The following is a 19,850-nucleotide window of genomic DNA, read 5'->3' on the forward strand; positions in this document are numbered from 1 at the left end:
GTCTGTCTGCCTCTTTGTTTATATGTCTGTCTCACTTTCTGTGCTTTATTGTCATGACTGTTTTAACAATGTTAAAGGTTACATAGACAAACGGTAACAAGCAACTAGGGATGCAAATTTGTCCGATCTCACGAACCAATCGCAGTTTGACGCGGTAAAACACGTGATGACGTTAAACTTTAGCGCCGCAGCCATGTCATCGCCAGTGTGGAATTATTTCGAGGTCTCGAGAAACAGTGGAAAATTTCTCTCAGGTTCTTGTTCTTCAGATATTCCTCTAATCGGATCAGTCTGTTTAGTGTCGAGCACGTGTTTCTTTTCGGTTTGGGGTGCAGTCGCTCCGAGCTGTTCAGGAGTCTGGATAAATATACTGCACGGCTCTTGTATCGTTCCATAAGCAGGGTTGAAATGCTCAGGGGACTTTATAAAGCATAAATTGGACTCGTATTTCAGCACTGATCGCAGCCCAGCGCTATATCTTGCAAGCTAGCAGAGCTCCAAACAAGGAGCCATTTTTCTAAGCGAGATTCTCAGTTCCCGTCAGGAATAATCGTGTCGCGTTAAACATGTGCGTGATTAATACTGCTCGAGAGCAGTGCAAGGTGTTTTCTGTGTCTTCTGAATCTCTGAGTAAATGAGCCATGTGTGTGCGCGCACGTGCTGATGTTTACTGGTAATTCCCAGGCCATCATGGAGGAGATTGCAGGCTTTGAGGAGCGTCTGGCGGGGCTGAAGGAGAGAGGAGACGAGCTGACGTCTGGCTGCACTGAGCGCCTCCAGGCTCGTCTTCGCCAGCAGATCCAGAGCCACCTGCAGGGAGCACGAGACAGCTACTCGGCCATCTGCAGCACGGCACAGCGTGTGAGTGTCCCTGCCAGCGGCCTTGCGCCTCGCCAACACCCCATCAGATCTCACTTAGACACCGTGTTTCGACATCGCGCTGTCCACGTACACACAGTTCCCTCAGATCCCAAGCTTTCCTCAGTCACGTATTCAGATTCAGTGACTTGATCAAAATGGACACGGGGAAAGTTCCTCGTATTCAGGGTCGGGTTACACACCTGCTCAAGTCGAGTTTCTGAGCTCTTCGTTTGGGTTATTAAAATCACCTGCGTGTACTGTACTTCACGCCTCCGAGATGGGGTTTTCAATCGCCTCTACAGCAACACCTTTAAGCACAAGCACTCCCCTTTAAAAACAAAAACAATCAGGGACGGAACATTGTCCTGTGCTAATTAGGAGTCTAGTATATTTGATTATATAGCTGTCATTATTACTTTAATCACTGCACGTTTGGTTTTAATTTAACAAAATGGCTTCCACTGTCGTTATTCAGCACTTCACCCATTATCTCTTCACCTATTCATTTTTACGTGTGCACAACGTAACGAAGCCGCGAGGCACTTGTGAAATTAAAACGTGTGCAAAGGATGGGAGTGTTTCATTCATTTATCTGTTTATGTTTTTTATTTTTATTTGTATCATGCTTCAATTCCCTATTTTGATTTGTGAAATTAATACAACGACGTCAGTGTAGTCGTTATTCCATACGCAAGTCTGGTTTGAAGGATAAGCTGACCGAGCGCTCATCTGCTACACTTTCTGATTTTATCCAGAAGAATTCACTCCTCCATATAAACCGTGTCTCAGATTAACAACAATCATTTAAAAAACATAACTGTGCACTTTAAAGGGATGATACTATTAATTAATTAATTAATTAATTAATTAATTAATTAATTAATTAACAGGGTTGTGTTTATTATAGACGAGATCTCGGATGAGATTCCATTGATTGATTGATTTTTTTTTAAAGTATATTTACAGCACAAAACTGTAAATATTGTGATTAGATCGAACTGTCTTTTTTTTTTTTTTAATTAGATGAGTTAATGATAGCGTGGTGTATAATTCAAATAAGCCATGTTCAAATATCGATGGCCGAGATATTGTGAAACGACGTTCGATGAAGCAGGAGAACGGCAGTTTTACAAGGGCCGTGATTTTCTTTTAAAGCAGGGCGAGAGCGTCCTCTTGTATCCCCGGTGAAATGACATATGGTGGTACACTTCACTGACAGATCGCGTTCCGTTTGAATTTCCTCCGCGATTCTAGCCGACGGCGCTGTCTTCGATTTCTCTGCGATTTAACATTTGAAATCAAATCACTGACTCGAATCAGAATGAATAGATGAGATAGAATAAAGGGGGGGGGGGGGGGGGGGGGTAAAATAAAACACAAAATAGCCGTAAAGAACATAACAGAGGATGCCAGAGTGAAACCAAAGAACAGTAGAAACATTCCTTTTATTCTGTCGACTACTTTTGTTTTTCTGCTTTTAGTTCATTTTATTTGTGCCCGCGACAATATTGGAACGGTATTCCCGGTTCTCACGTTTTTTTTTTGTCCCTAAACTAAATAAGCACTGGCTCTCCAGCAGAGGCTTCTCAAATCCTGTCCTATTTCTGGAAAAGAGGCCACCTGATTTCCTCTAAGACCTCCAACCGTATGCATATTTAATGTGCCAGGTTAACGCGACGCTCTGCCACCCAGTCCGGCTCCGAACACACGGCGCACAGTGCATTAATACCTCACACGTTCCACAGCCTTCTTTATCTCGCTAATACCCCCAACCTAACGTAATCTCCCTCCAGCTTCTGCCTCGCCCGTCTGCCTGACCGTAAATCCCACCACCTTGCAGTCTGGCCATTCAGAGGCAGACTGAGTAAACTGCCAACGCTCGGCGTGTGCCAAACCGCCAGCGTCACTGCTGTCGCTGCTTTACCCTCCCACTGAGGCTTTACAATCAGGAACGTCAATCAGCACCGGCTTTTCTCTCACGCTCATCAACATGGCCCTGACCCAGTTTATCACTCTCGGCTCTGTTTATGTTGTTTTGCTAAACGCTCACTCACAATAAAACCTGTTTAAAAGGATTGTATACAATATGCACAATTATTCCAATCTAACGCTCAGACAAAGGGCAGAAACTGCTTACCTTGTATGATTTTATAAAAAAATTGATTTCTTTCAAAACAAATTATTGGCACCCCAATAATCATAATTTCAGTGAGTGCAGATGCAGTTCTTTATTATTATTATTATTATTTATTTATTTATTTTTACTGCTTTCACTATCCCAGCGACTCTACAGTTAAATACATTCACCGTCCACTTAAATATGAACGTCTGTACACCCGCTCATTCATGCAGTTCTCCAATCAGCCAGTCAAGTGGACGCAGCACAATTAGAGGTCGACCGATACTGGATTTTACTGTTACCGATAACTACGTCGGGCAGTACCTGCAGATAACCGATTAATCACCCGATAGTCTAAATAATTGATACTGAATGAAAGCATAACACAATAATAAACAGTATCGACTGTACCGTGAAAATGTTCCACGGCCCTCTTTATCTCACTAATACCCCTTTTATCTCACTGATTACTTTTTAAAATGAAATAAAGATGTAAATATTAATATATATTAACTAGTAATAAATATTAAAGTAAATAAATGATCTACGTCCAAACTGAACCAAAAATAACGCTCCAAATAAGGAATAAAAATAGAGACGTCCAAAATGAACCAAAAAACACTTCAAATAACACGCCAAAATTGGTCAGCGATAGTTTTTATCTCGCCTCTAGAGGCCGCTCTCGTACTGTAGAATGACAGCGGACGCTGCTCAGCCGCTCCCGCAACGGACGCAACCCGGGAACACTATCGATGTCGATTTTTGCCGATAACCGATAGCTCCAGCTATAATCACTCTTTACAAACGTGGTGAGCAGAAAAGCATCTCAGCACGCACAAAACATTGAACCATGAGGTGGATGGGCTACAACAGCAGAAGACCACATGGGGTTCTTCTCCTGTCAGCCAAGAACAGGAATCTGAGGCTATCATGGACACAGACACATCCAAACTGGATAGCCTCAGATTCTTTTATGTCACAACATGCTTTTTATTCGATGTAAATATTTTATATAATTATTTCTAATTATGCACTGGAAGAATCTGTCGTGATGATAAAATTTTCCATTTAAAATGGTTTCCCTCTCTCTTTTTTCAGTGTTAATGATGTTTTTTTTTAAAATAAATATACCTTTTTTGAATTCACATATCCATCGTAAATGCGTTTATTAATAATAAACGTGGAATATTTTGTAAATAATGCAGCACTACTGTATTTGTGAGCAAACCTGAATATCGTGACACAATACTGTGTTTTTATTGACAAAAATGCTTCAAGGATCGTGACGCGATATTTTTGTCATATCGCCCAACCACTACTTCAGATTCTTTCATGTTTCCCTGGCATAAAAATGCGTGGTTGCTTACGTGTAAAATCCCCGACATCCATCACCACGTGGAAACTCAAAAACCTCATTCAAAACAAAAGAAACAGACGGATGTTGACGAATCATATTCACATGCGTGCGTCTCCCAGCACCGTGAAGACGACGATGATGATGATGATGATGATGAGGATGATGAACGAGGTCGTTTTTTGGGAATTTGTGCAGGTGTATCAGAGTCTGGACAGGGAGCTGCAGAGGCATGTTAGCCTGCGAGACACACTGCAGCAGTGTCAGACCTGGCTATACAACATACAGGAGGAACTGCAGCCGCCTGCGCAAACGCCACGCTACCTGGAGGAGGCGCTGACCCAGGTACACACTTCACAGACTCAGTGTGATATTTTCTTTCCAGCATACATCTAATGAAAGTGGTGTATAACTAACGTCATGTTGGTGGGACTGGACCTTCAGCTGAAGCAGGAGCGAGCTCTTCAGGAGCAGGCCAGTACGTACCTGCAGCTGATCTGCTCCACCTGTGACCTGTCGGATGAGAAGGTGCAGGAGACCGCCGCGGATATCCAGCAAGTCAAAATCCAGGTAATTTACCACGCACTCTCTATTAACCCTGCAGGCGCTTCCTGGGAAAGCATGGCAACCAGGAGTAACCTAAGATAGAAACGCCCACCGGTGACTAACGCAGAGCGATTTTGGTGGTGCGTAAGTGTTGGTGTGAACATGTATTGGACAATCAAACATCTGGCTTTGAAACATCTTTACACCAATTTTCTTAAATCTAGGTTGAGGAAAGGATGCTCGAATCCCAAGAACTGGCAGACAGCTGGAGGGAAATCGAGAGCCTGCGTTCCGATCTGGAGTCTCGTCTCCGAGAAGCTGAACACTTTCTGCAGAACATGCTGAGAAGACCAGCAGATCTCGAGCCAATGGTCTCTCAGAATCAGCTGGACCAGGCTCAGGTAGGAGTTCACATGGACGTTGTGAATTAGCATTCATAATCCTAATGCATCATAAAATGTGCATTACAGTTCGACAGGAAACGCATAGAGTCACCTATAACTAATTCTAATTTCTCATCACAAGAAACAGTATTACACTGTCTAAGTTTGTATTTTCTGTATAATTGTTTTTGTGCATTGACTCAAAATTGACACACTTTTGGAAAATGTGGCTTATGTGTGCTCCCTGATCAGCTTCAAGTCTAGATAGAGCAATACAAGCCAATAATAATAATAATAATAATAATAATAATAATAATAACATCAATAGTGAAACCCTGAACTACTCATGACTTTTTCCCCCCACAAAATTATGCCTGGAGATATCAATCTGTACCTGTACTGTCTCTTATAATTTGGCAGAAATCCATCAATGCTCTTTTAAGGCCCTTTAAAAATATTGCTGCTCCCTATAAGACTATAAGGCAAAATATTTATAATAAAACCTTCCTTGAAATAAAATCTCTCTGGTCTGTACTGGTTGGAAAATACTTTAAACATAAGATTATTTGATGTCATCTGAAATCTTCTCCACCCCCACCCCTACGTCATCCTCCAAAAACCATAGTCCCTTCTGAGTTCTACCACAATTTGGAGACCCCCAAGCCCATAACACATGATTCAGTTTGAGCACAAGGAACTACGTAAATACCCCTGTATGAAGGTTCCTGTTTATTCTTTGGTGGTTTTATTGTGTTCCTGGAAGATCTAATGGCTTTTGTGACTATCATCATGGCAGGCAGCTTCATATATTAATAAAGACCACCCTCCAGACTCCATGCCTGGCTGTAATTACGGATGTGTGAATTGATTTGTCCATGTCCATAATTGCAGTCTCCAGGCCGGTATGGTCATTGTGTGTGAAAATGGAGGATATTATGCCTCTGGTCATATTGTGAGCTGTCAACAAAAAGAGAGATGAAAACTCCAATATCCTGAAACCCCCCACCATGCCATCAAGTCATCATTCCCATTATACATATAGAGGGGGCAGGGGGGGGGACCCTTGTGTGCTAATAATGTCCTCTATTTTCCACTATGAAGGACTTCATCCAGGAGATACAAGCCAGACAGGCTGATCTTACCAGCCTGAGAGAGAGCGTTGGTAGGCTGGTGCCATCCCAGGATTCACCTGAGCTGGTGGAAATAGGTCGTCTGCGCAGATCTTGGTTAGAGCTTGCAAAGCAGGCTGCAGAGCTGTTGGAGCAAAGAGAGGAGGATCTTCAGAGGAGTGGGGATTATCAAGAGTGCTTCAGCATGGCAGAAGAGCTGTTTGAGCAGTTGTCCAAGGAATGGGATTATCTGTTCAGGCACGTATCTGACATTCTTCACAGTTAAGATTGAATTGATTTACCAATGCATGAGTTCTACTGATTGATTTCGATTGTCATCTGAATCTTTCCAAACTAGCAAAACTTGATTAACTGTTAATGAATTCATTTTTAGGGGGGATATGGAGAGCACTGCAGGGTGTTTAGACGCCTTGAAGAAGCTCTCCATCGATCTTCAGGACCAGAGGTGTGTATTAGAAGACTTGAGGGATAACAAGAATGCAATCCTGTCACGCCTTAGTCTCGAGGACAAGGACCTTGTCAAGGAGCAGGTAGGTTACCTGGAGCAACGCTGGACCCAAATGGAAATGCAGGTTGAACAGAAGATACAGGATACCGTTCAAACCCTTGAAGAATTGAATCATTTAGAGGACCAGTTACGTGAAACCCAAGAGTGGGCTGAGGTGCAGCGACCATCTCTTTCTGACGTGCTGAAAACCAGCCCCCCTCCGGACCTTGCTCAGAGCTTTTTATTTGACCACTTGAGCTTTTGTGCGGAGCTGGAGGCTAAGCAGCAGTTCATTAATCAATCTGTGTCTGAGGCTGATGGCCTTTATTCTCATCTGGGATTAAATGAGAAAAGGAGACTGCAGACCTTGGTGCAGGACGTTCAAGCAGAGGTAGAATCTCTTGGCTCGAAGGCAGCTCACCACCGCAAAAGCCTTAGTAAAGTATTCACAGAGCGGACACAGTTCCTCCAGGCCTTGGACAGGGCTGCTGGATGGATCAAACAGCAAGAACAAAGGGTTCTAGCAGATGAGCATGTGGCACTTTTGCCAGATGAGCTCTCCAAACAGGTGTCTATTTGCAAGAACATATGTAGCAGCCTGAGGGCGTATCAAGTGGAACTGACCTCGCTTTGGACACAAGGAAGGGAACTGGTAAAGGATACAACAGAGGACGAGAAGGTGGAGACCCTTCAAAGGCTTGAGGAGCTTCAGGGAACTTTTGAAGCTTCCCTTCAAAGGTGCACACATCATTTGCAGCACCTGGAGAGAGCCCTGGTTATTCGAAAATACTTCAAAGTAGACCTGGATAGAATCTGCGAGTGGTTGAGACAAGCAGAAGCAGCCACATTCCCTGTAATAGACCTCAACAGGAATGATGTGGAGCTGCACAACCAGTTAGCTAAATACCAGCAGATTTTGGATCATACCTCAGCATACGAGAACCTATTACTTATTGTCCAGAGGGCAGGACAGGAAATTCTTCCCACCTTAAATGAGGTGGATCACTGCTACCTGGATGAGAAACTTAACGGCCTTCCGCAACAATACAATGCCATTCTTTTGTCGACCAAAGAAAAGCGAGACAGGATCCAACGAGTGATTCTGGAACGCAGGGAATTGGAGTCCCTCGTTGAAGTGACACGTAAAGCTTTGGAGGAACTTCAGGAGCAGTGTGATGCCTTAGAGAAACAATCAACTAGTAGAAATCTTGACGATGGGGAAAGGTTACATGGTGACTATGAAGAGATCCAGAAACGCCTTTCAAACCTTTTACAGGCAATGAATGAGCTGAAGAGTAAAACTCAGGACTTCCACTGCACAGGACAACCATATACACGTGAGGTCATTGACCAGCTAGCATGTCTTTATAGCAGACTTTGTCAAGCAACAAAGGAAAAGGTTAACCAACTCAACCGTACTTTGAATGTATTAAATGACTACAGGGCCACAATCGCAAAAATGGATAGTGGCATCAATGCAGTCAAGGAGCATGTGGACAAACTTAATTCCGAGAAGCAGTTAGATGCCATGGAGAGATTATCCAAACTGCACAAACTGGCCAAAGAGCTAGACGAGATTACTTCTTATTCTGAAGGTCTGACTGGGAAGATAGTGGAGTTCAACCATGATACCCTTAAGACTCAGGTTTCCATGAAGGAGACGCAGCTTCAGGCCTTGAAATCAAACATTTTCAAATGCATAGAAGAATGCGAACATTGTGCTAAGTCGTGTGTTGGGGCTGAGCCTAGCTTCCAGACTGAGATCAAAGAAAACTTGGTGTGGCTCAAGATGGTTAGAGAAGATCTCAGAGGTTTGTTTACTCTTCAGGAAATAGATGTTTGTGGTGTCCAGGATGAGATCAGATCAGTAGATGCACTTCAGAGAGAAATGAAATCTAGGCTCCAGTTGCTGAAAGTTTTAAGCCAAAATGAGAGGCAAAGGTACAAGACTGCCGAACAGCCATTCCCCAGTGACATGGAGACCTGTTTGAAGGATATTGCAGACTTGGAGAGCGAGGTTCAGGAATCCCTCTCAACCAAACAGGCAAGCATGTGTATATTTAAATATGTATATTTCATATCTTTGATTTCTGGCATTCCTAAATGTTTCATCTATACACACAATGATATACTGCTTTCCCACAGGTGGTCTTGCAGTCAGCACTATCCTTGCTACAATTGCACCAAAGTGCCTTGAAATCTACTTGCCAGTGGTTTGAAGACGCCGATGCGGTCCTAAAGCAGAAGAACCAGAAACTAGAATTGGAAGACCTTACAGAGAGCCTCAAGGAACTTAAACAAGTTTTGACCCAAGAACCGACTATAAAGAAGGCGATTCAGGATATCGAGGACGTTCTCCCTAAAATGGTGGACTTTGTTGATTCTGATGTCATTATGAAACACAAAGAAGGCTATAAGACCATTTGTCAAAGGAGTACTGAGCTCATGGAGCAGCTGAGATGTCACCAAGAAACTTTAAACGGGTAATACTCGGCTGCATTTGTATCTTTTATCTGCTTTTTTGGTCAAATTGGTGAGCATTTGTCTAACATGTCAAGTAGTGGCCTTTTGTGGCTCATGCCTAGCGTATAGTTCAAATTTAAATATTGTATTGATGGTGTTTTTTTCTAGATGTTCAACTCAGTGGACGTCATTTAAGAAAGATAGAGAAGGACTTATAAGTGACCTTAGTGAATTTGAGAGAAGATTGGCTGGGTTTAGCACGGCAAAATCGAGCTCTCTCCAAGAGGCTGAGGACAAACTTCGTTTTCACCAGGTCTGCTTGGTTTGCCTTCCAGAATTGTTTGTTAGTGTAATGTATTAGAGTTTAATGTGTTCTCTTGTCTTTATAGGACGTGGTGTTCCAACTGGAGGCTTGTCAGGATAAACTGACGAACCTGAAAGGACAGTCGGAGCAGTTTGATCTGAAGTCTGTGTCCAGTGCTGCAGTTTCACGTTCAGTCTGTGCACTTTCCCAGCGATGGTCTCAGTTAACCAGTGTAGCTAAAGCACAGGAGAAGGCTCTTAAGGACACAGTGCATGACTGGAGACGCTTCATCGAGAAGGTAAGATAGCAATGCTCATAGTATCACTGAATGCTAAAAATAAAAAATGGAGCAACTTAATAAATTCTGTATAAATTCTCACACAACAGTTTATAACTAGAATATTTAGTGCTTTATAATATCGATTCATACGAGCATTGCTGAGAGAGAGAGAGCTGTGCACAATAACACAGTGATGTAATAATTCAGATTACGTATCCGGGGTACTGTTAGAGGTCTGAATACCAATGTGAGCAGTTTCGGTCTTCACTAATTCAATTCAATTCAATTCAGTTTGATTTGTATTGCGCTTTTAACAACGGACGTTGTCTCAAAGGAGCTTTACAGAAACATATAAACACAGGATAGAGATTTTAAGTGTGTGGATTTATCCCTATTGAGCGAGCCGGTGGAGACGGTGGTGAGGAAAAACTCCCTGAGATGATATGAGGAAGAAACCTTGAGAGGAACCAGACTCGGAAGGGAACCCGTCCTCATCTGGGGAACATCGGATAGTGTGAAAGTAAAAGAAAGTTCATTATGGTGTTTATATGAAGTCTGTTTGTTGAACTAGTCCACTGTTCACTAAAGGAGACCTGAGTGTAAAACTGCATGTGGTAATTGCAGTCCCAAGGCCATCGCAGCAACCGTAGTCCCAGAAACCACTGTGATATGTCCATTTGGAATTGAGGTCCAAAACCATTTCCATGGTACTTCAAGCGGTACCGTCCTCAGCGATCTCCAGTTGATGAGAGCTCCATCCAGAGGATCAGGATGGATCAGGCAGGTCCAGAGAGCAGAAAGGGTCAGGATCACTGGCACCTTCATAAAATCATGTGTTGGCTCGACAGAAGGAGAGAGGGAGAGGGAGGTAACGAGAGAAAGTTGTGCGCACGAGTAACGAGTATTTCATCGGAGCATGATATATTTTTATATATATGCTAAATACTAGGATGTGCTGGATCAAGTGCTATTTTATACAATGCCTACTAATGAAATTTGCTCAAATTTCTCCAGATTTTCCAAATTTCCCTTCAGGGATCAATAAAGTACATCTATCTATCTATTCATCCATCCATCCATCTATAATATGGAGACACTATTGTTAAATGAAATCAAATTTCCAGTGATTAATGTCGTAATTACATCTGGACTATTCATGCGGTATTCATTTCGACATCTGCCGTCGTGTCATCTACTCTATATATATTTTTCATTTTTAATATCGTCTCTTGCGTTTGTGTTACGTCGTATCACAACTCACAACAAAGAAAGAACTATCCGTCTGCATCTTCTGCTTGCATTTGCTCTCCCTGATTGTTTCGGAGCTTCAAGGCCTGGGCCTATGTTTAAAGCCAGTGGTCTAGACGTTATTTAAATATTTTTAAATAATGCGAGTTATGAAACAGCAGTGTTGTTAATCCTTTTCTACGGTGGTACAGAGGTTCAGTCAGCTTTCCTGCCTGTCTTCTTGCTGTCATGGTTGGTGTTTTGGAAATGATGCAATGTTTGGTAATATTCCAGTATACTATTCATGGTTTAGGGTGGAAATTGCCAGTCTACCACAGTGCTCATAAATCTTAGCTGGTTTCTTAGGAAGTGATGTAGTTAGGCAAGAAATGTGGATTCCAGCGCGTGTGTGTGTGTGTGTGTGTACAGCATAGAGTAAGCTGCATCTTCATATACCTCACCATTTTGCATTTGTGTGCATAACAAATGGATTCATTTATTTACTTCGTCAGTTTCACTGCATGTCTTTTGTGCTAGCGCTGGAGTGCTAGATTCTTCCTTTTTCCTCTTGTCCACTTCAGTGGGTATGACATCAGTTTCTTAGGATGACTCATTGCTGTTGCATGGCCTTATGTCACGCAGAGAGGGGAGCAGAATGCCATGTGCCAAAGCTTCTTTCTCATTAACGGTAATTGGTGCGCTGTTGTTATACAGAGAAAATCGTGCTTCATGCCTTAGAGACGAGACGTCCCTGTGCACCCACAATGCATTAGTAACTATATACAGATGCAATCAAAATGATTCAACCCCCATTTCAAATCAGGTTTATTGTCAAAATTTACAGACTTTCAGATGTTTGCGCTGAACAAATCGAACAAAAGCAAAACGCAACGAATGCTTCAAGTGGTTTCCCCAAATTCAACTGAAAATGCAACTTATAATGACTTCTCCAGTCTCAAAATTATTCACCCCCTTCATGGCGAGCATCTTTAGTACTTAGTAGAGCTCCTTTTGCTGTTATGACCTGCTGCAAACGAGATGCAGATCTTCTGGCAGCGTTCCTGAGGAATCTTCTCCCGTTCCTCATGAGCAATGGCTTCCAGTTCAGTAATATTCTTGGGTTTGCGCGCTGCAACCGCCTTCTTCAAATCACACCAGAGATTTTCTATGGGGTTCAAGTCAGGTGACTGTGATGGCCCTGTAGAATCTTCCAGGACTTCTGTAACCAAGCCTTGGTGGAATTTGAGGTATGTTTGGGATCATTGTCCTGTCGGAAGGTCCAGTGACACCCAAGCTTCAGCTTCCTCACAGACGGCATGATGTTTTCTCCTAGGATTTCCTGATACTTCAATGATTCCATCTCGCCTTCCACACGCTGCAGGTTTCCAGTGCCGGAGGATGCAAAGCAGCCGCAGAGCATCACCGAGCCACCACCATGCTTGACTGTTGAATGGGGGTTGAATAATTTTGATTCCCACTGTATATACTAATAGAATACTAATCGAATATATTGTTTTTCTATCCTAAATGCTGGTTTAATACGTTTTTTTTTTTACTTTGCCACAAGTGTGTCTGAGAGCCAACTGAAACCATGAACGTTTATTTGAACTATTTTGAGGCTGCCAAGAGTATTTTTTTTTTGTCTGTATTTTCACTGTTCAGTTTCGAATGAGATGAGATTGCTGTTTAATGGAAAATATTACCTGAAAGCATGTGTTGAGTGAACGGTTGACACTTGGAGCAATTTCATGTGAGCTGTTCCAGGACTTTTACAATTTAATCCAGACCTCATTTAAAGCCACATCGATTTACTGCTCAATGTTACAGTACGATCTAAAAAATACTTTTAAAAAGTTCCTAAAACAGTGATTCCACAAGAAAGAGCTCCCTTATGTTGAAAGAGAAAAGTGGCTTCAGCCAACCTACTGTACAGGCAACAATCTTATAAAAAATACAATAGGGGTACTAAGCTGTACCATTGCTTGTCAGTGGAGTGGTCCCCTCAAATGTACTCATTTTGTACCATTAATGTGCAAAAATCTTTTACTTAACAAGCTGTGTTTCTCTCTATATCTAGTTCTTTACGTACAAATAAGATAATCCTACCACCTCAGTGACGAGGAAAGGTTGAGATTAGTACTCCTTTTAACATTGTGTAGCTACATTAAGATGAATTAAGAAGTTTAGTTTCTAGTCTCACTGGTTATAATCGAAATTTTTGGGGAAAAAAGTTACCTATGCTACCACTCTGCTAAGTTTTTTGCCCCCTGTCGTTACCTGCAGCTGGAGAAGATGAGGTCCGTGTCGGAGGACCTGCACAGCCGAGTTCCTGACAGCGTGGTGGAGAAAGCAGCCAGCACCGTGGCCCTACACAACCTGTTAGAGTATCACGACTCCTTTAGCCGAGAGGTGGAGAGAGAGAACAGCGCCCTGACACTCCTCAGACACCACGCCCTCCACCTGCTCCTCCACTCTGATACTGCAGGACTAAAGACACCCAGCGACCAGACCAGCTGTATCAGCAACCAAACAACCAGGCTTGGAAAGCTGTTGGCCACGCCCGTCAGGCAACAGACCACGCCCATCAAGCAGCAAACCACGCCAAGCAAGCCACCAACCTCAACCAGCAACCAATCAACCGCACCCACTACACAGCCAGCCATGCCCAACAACCACTTGGACACACCTAGCAATCAAACAGCCACGCCCAGCATACAGCTAACCACACCCACTACACAATCAACCACGCCCACTACACAGCCAGCCATGCCCAACGACCACTTGGACACACCTAGCAATCAAACAGCCACACCCAGCACACAGCTAACCACGCCCACTACACAGCCAACCACACCCACTACACAGCCAGCCATGCCCAACAACCACTTGGACACACCTAGCAATCAAACAGCCACGCCCAGCATACAGCTAACCACGCCCACTGCACAATCAACCGCACCCACTACACAGCCAGCCATGCCCAACGACCACTTGGACACACCTAGCAATCAAACAGCCACACCCAGCACACAGCTAACCACGCCCACTACACAGCCAACCACACCCACTACACAGCCAGCCATGCCCAACAACCACTTGGACATGCCTAGCAATCAAACAGCCACACCCGGTACACAATCAACCACGCCTACCACACAGTCAACCATACCCACTACACAGCATGCCACACCCAACAACCATTTAGACACGCCTAGCAATCAAACAGCCACGCCCAGCACACAGCCAACTACGCCCAGCAGCCACTTAGACTCACCTAGCACACAGCCAGCCACACCCAAATGCCAAACAACCACACCTATCAAACATCTGGCCACACCCACCAAGCAGGCCAATAAACCCAGCAGTGAAGATGCTTTCTGTCTGCAGGAGATTCAGGCAATGCAGGAGAAATACGAGAGGTACTGATAAAAATGTCCTGTATCGGATGCACAGTGTTTCCGCTTCTGTATCTATTTAAATCACGTGCGCTAAGCATAAGAAATAAAACCCTCTGTGTCATACTGCTACAGGACAACAATACGTACGTGAAGTTGATTACACCTGCACGTCCTGAAGTGTTTGATCGCACGACATATCTGCATCACAGCTCTCTTATTTCTCTCCCGAATCCAGCCTGCTACAGAAAGTGTGCGTGAGCCGGCAGCAGGTGCAGGTGGAGCTGCTGGAGCGAGAGGAGGTGGAGAGGGAGCTGGGACTCGTTAAAGGCTGGATCCAGGACACACAGGGCCTGTTACTCAGCCCTACAGCTGACCTGGACACCCTGCTCTCTGACCTAGAGGTAAAGTGGAATTAAACCCAAGGAGTTCATCGCTAGCAGCAAACACCAGCTATGTTAGAGACACGCCTAGCAGCTCTTACCCAGTATGTTGTTCTTGGCGATCGATAACCCGACTCAATCGACGGTCACTAATGTGGCCAAGTAATGCATTGCATTTTTATTAGATTAAACTCGCTAACGTTATATAGAACGTGTCTAGTAGCGACGTGTTTGATCGTCATGGCTGCCATTTAAATGTAAACAACGCGAAATAAAATGTTCTGTGAGTTTACCCACTTTGCCATCAGTGTTGGTATCTACAAGGACCAAAAAAAAGCCATGTACACACACACAGTACTGAAACAAAGGGTGTTGATGCATTTCCACTCCTGAGAGCTGTGATGAATGTCTGTTGCGTGTCTGTGGTCTCTTGCGCGTGCTAGACGGCTCACGGCGGTGTTCAGTCTCAGCGGCAAGCTCTGGAGCAGATCGCGGATCGCCAGCAGATGAAATACAAAGACCTCCATGCCACTGTTCCCTCTGAGATCAGCACCCAGCTGGCACAGGTCACACTGGCACTGGGCTCGGCAGAGGACCAGGTACACTCTTACCCCTTGTTTCGGTTTTGTGGTACTTCTGTGTGGTTACAGATTAGCCGTGAGTCTAATTCATCAACGTTGAATACGTCCGAGTCTGATTCATGAGCATGGATTTGAGCTTGGACACAAGCTCCACCCACTGCTTCCTTATTCACATCTTATGCACAGGCCACACCTCATCTTGCATATCTAATTTAAATGAAACACACCCTAATTTAAACCTTGCGATTAAAATGAAAATAATTTAGCCAGCTGCATTTTTTCCCGAGACACCAGAAAAGAAGTGAAGGATGATCCGGTATTTCCTTGTTTTTACTGAGTTTAATATTTTAACATCATTATCTAGCTAAAACGAGGCACACTTTTGGTTATTTCAAACCTTCCGTGCACAATTCCAGGTGCAGATCCGAGAGAGAGAAGTACAGCACAGTAGAGATGTTAAAGAAGACTTTACTGCCAGACTGAAGGACATCTCAGAGAAAGTCTGCGCCATCTCTGTGAAACTGAAGCAGAAGAGCGTGGATGTAGAAGAGGCCAAAGTGGAGACGAAGGTACTGCGCTGACTCTTACACACACACTTCCTTTCACTTTATCTCTTGGTGAAGGTGCATTTTTCTATCTATCTATCTATCTATCTGTGTCTGTCTGTCTGTCTGTCCGTCTATCTATCTATCTATCTCTGTCTGTCTGTCTTTCTATCTATCTGTCTCTTTTCTGTCTGTCTGTCTGTCTGTCTAAAGATGACAAAACATAAAAGGTTCATTTGATTCACTTCCTGCTGTCGATTCGATTCGAGCAAAAGTTCCTTTCCGTGTGAACTCGATCACAGTGAGAAAGAGATTCAACTCCGAATCGACTCGACTTCAGGAAATGAATCAAATGAACCTTTTTTGTTTTGTTCGCTTTCAGGTGAACTCGATCGCAGTGAGAAAGCGATTCGACTCTGAATCAACTGAGTTCGCTTACAAGTGAACTCGATTACAGTGAGAAAGTGATTCGACTCTGAATCAACTGAGTTTGTTTTATGTGAACTCGATTACAATGAGAAAGTGATTCGACTCTGAATCAACTGAGTTTGTTTTATGTGAACTCGATTACAATGAGAAAGTGATTCGACTCTGAATCAACTGAGTTTGTTTTATGTGAACTCGATTACAATGAGAAAGTGATTCGACTCTGAATCAACTGAGTTTGTTTTATGTGAACTCGATTACAGTGAGAAAGTTATTCGACTCTGAATCAACTGAGTTTGTTTTATGTGAACTCGATTACAGTGAGAAAGTGATTCGATTCTGAATCAACTGAGTTTGTTTTATGTGAACTCGATTACAGTGAGAAAGTGATTCGATTCTGAATCAACTGAGTTTGTTTTATGTGAACTCGACTACAGTGAGAAAGTGATTCGACTCTGATTCAATTCTGAACTAAACACTGGATTTTTAAAACGATTCCACTGCTTGCGCACAGTGAGAAAGCTGAATCAACTCCCATTTGACTCTGAACTAAACGGTAAACCCCTGTTAGAGAGCAGTTATTAAGGATGAAAATCATTTCTTGGTGTTTATTTCCGTCCAGACTCTGCGTGAGGAGCTGGAGGACTGCTCTCATGCTCTCTCTGAGTTGGACGTGGCCGTGCAGGAGTTCGGTGAGCAGAACCCGCTCCTGGCTCGACAGCTGGGTGCCACGCTGAGCAAACTCGCCGAGCTCCACTCTCAGACCAGCAGACTCGCTGAGGGAAGGAACACACGGATTAAGAAGGTAAATACGGTGAGACGTGTCACCACGACAACCTTTTTTTTGCTGCATTTCAGCCTCGAGATTCCTGATCAATCCCCTCCTGCTTCTCGTTCCAGGCCGAGCAGCACTTTGAGGAGTTTAACGAGAGACTGAGCCTGATACTGAACTGGACGGAAAAAGCCGAGACTCTAGTTTCCTCCGACATCGTGTGGAGCCCCGCCTCCATGATGCAGGAGCAAATCAGAACACACCAGGTATGAAGGTTCTGACCAATCAGAATAGAATCGAGAATTCAACAGCGCTGTCGCATAAGCATCGTTAATGTTTATAATCGATCACGATATATAATTTAGATAATAAACTGCTGGCAAAACAGTAGTGCTGTATTAAAACGATAAAAATTAAGAACGACATCTCAGAAAAGAGCATCGTGGCATCATTTCTCAGGATCTTGATGTTTTATCATCATATCGTTGGGAAATCGTTTTTCCCTCACGTCTCTTCCTCTCACCTACGCCCAAAAACGTTGGCGTATGAATAAAAATAATGCACTTGTTTGTGTCGGTGGTGCAGGCGCTGCTGCGGGAGTGGCGGAGGCTGCAGGGCGAGATGGAGGCGCTGATGGAGAGAGTGGGGTTGTTGGGAGAGGTGGTGCACACTGACGCACTTCACCAGCAGGTGGCAGAGCTGAGCCATCACGCCGAAGAGCTGCAGCAACACGCCAAAACACGCCTGCTGAATCTACAGGACGCTGCGAAGGTGACACTGCACACTGTGTACACACACACACACTCACTCACACACACACACACACACACACACACACACAGAGTGAATTTATTTGTAATACAGATGTTTAAAATCAGCATATAAAATGGTGCATTATTATTATGTCTTAGATTTTTTTTATGGATGTTATTTCATCGTGAGCATCATGAAGTCTGCTCTGGAATTACTGGCACCTTTAAGGAAGAATGAAATGGATAAAAATACCTTACATGGCTAAAGAGAGAGAGGGAGATACAGAGTGAGAGAGAGAGAGAGTGAGTGAAAGAGAGAGATACAGAGTGAGAGAGAGAGAGAGATACAGAGAGAGAGAGAGAGCGATATAGAGTGAGAGAGAGAGATACAGAGTGAGAGAGAGATATAGAATGAGAGAGATATATAGAATGAGAGAGAGTTACAGAGTGAGAGAGATATATATAGAGTGAGAGTGAGAGATACAGAGTGAGAGAGAGATATAGAATGAGAGAGAGTTACAGAGTGAGAGAGAGATATATAGAGTGAGAGTGAGAGATACAGAGTGAGAGAGAGATATAGAATGAGAGAGAGTTACAGAATGAGAGAGAGATACAGAGTGAGAGAGATATTGAGAGTGAGAGACACAGAGTGAGAGAGAGATATAGAGTGAGAGAGAGATATAGAATGAGAGAGAGAGATACTGAGTGTGAGAGAGATACAGAGTGAGAGAGATACAGAGTGAGAGATATATAAAGAGTGAGAAAGATACAGAGTGAGAGAGAGATATAAAGAGTGAGAAAGATACAGAGTGAGAGAGAGATATAAAGAGTGAGAAAGATACAGAGTGAGAGAGAGATATAGAATGAGAGAGAGATATTGAGAGAGAGAGACATACACAGTGAGAGAAATACAGAGTGAGAGAGAGAAAGATACAGAGTGAGAGAGAGATATATAGAGTGAGAAAGATACAGAGTGAGAGAGAGATATAGAATGAGAGAGAGATATTGAGAGAGAGAGAGAGATACACAGTGAGAGAAATACAGAGTGAGAGAGAGAAAGATACAGAGTGAGAGAGAGATATATAGAGTGAGAGAGAGAGATACAGATTGAGAGAGAGATATATAGAGTGAGAGAGATACAGAGAGAGAGAGAGAGAGAGAGAGCGTGCCATAGCAATAAGCCCAGATCCGAGCCCTATGAGCTCTCCTTAGTGTTGCTGATGTTAGGTTGGGGTTCATTTATTTATGATAAAATCCTGCCCTCTAGTGGTGATGTTTATACTGTACATATTTACAGCTCAACGTTTTCTTCTTAGCCTCAATCTCACTTTATGTAACGTTCTGCAGAGCATTAGAACAAATTTAAAAGATTTATCTGACAGTTTGTGCTGTAAAACATTTTTTTTGAGAAGGAAAAGAGGCAGGTGAGGGCACGACTATGTTTACTTTATATATATATATAAAAAATACACAGGATAACAGGAGCTAGGTTATTTTTTCCCCCTCGTACATATGGCACGTCTCTGTCTTACTCCTGCGCTGTAACATCCTCATCATCATCATCTGGAAAATTATTCTCAAGACACCTGCAGGATAATTGTCCCACTTACGCACGTCTAAAAGGAGCAATTTCCTTTTGGAGATGTGGGTCAGTGACGTGACCTGAAAGAGCTAATTTTCTTTTTTTAAAGCGCACTTTTTTTTTTTTTTACTGTAAATGATTCGATGTGCTGTGATGGGAAGGATAATACACATCAGACGTAATAGAAGCATTTTTAAACATTTTAAAACCTGCCCCACGGGCTTTTTGAGGTTTTTGAAGAGCTGTCACGTCTATAATTC

The 19,850-nt window shown here is 43.3% G+C and overlaps 1 protein-coding gene across 1 annotated transcript in view; it reads left to right on the forward strand.

Annotated features, from left to right (window-relative positions):
• syne1a (spectrin repeat containing, nuclear envelope 1a) overlaps positions 1-19,850 on the forward strand; it is a 208,734-nt gene that overhangs the window by 123,325 nt on the left and 65,559 nt on the right. The window contains 16 exon segments of the mRNA XM_053614917.1: positions 685-861; positions 4,533-4,679; positions 4,779-4,904; positions 5,105-5,281; positions 6,365-6,630; positions 6,767-8,924; positions 9,026-9,363; positions 9,512-9,656; positions 9,733-9,945; positions 13,438-14,573; positions 14,788-14,953; positions 15,376-15,531; positions 15,930-16,082; positions 17,107-17,289; positions 17,385-17,522; positions 17,842-18,027. Coding sequence (XP_053470892.1) covers positions 685-861; positions 4,533-4,679; positions 4,779-4,904; positions 5,105-5,281; positions 6,365-6,630; positions 6,767-8,924; positions 9,026-9,363; positions 9,512-9,656; positions 9,733-9,945; positions 13,438-14,573; positions 14,788-14,953; positions 15,376-15,531; positions 15,930-16,082; positions 17,107-17,289; positions 17,385-17,522; positions 17,842-18,027 — 5,865 coding nt within the window.

Source organism: Ictalurus furcatus, chromosome 25 (genome assembly GCF_023375685.1).
Source record: "Ictalurus furcatus strain D&B chromosome 25, Billie_1.0, whole genome shotgun sequence".
Taxonomy (NCBI): domain Eukaryota; kingdom Metazoa; phylum Chordata; class Actinopteri; order Siluriformes; family Ictaluridae; genus Ictalurus; species Ictalurus furcatus.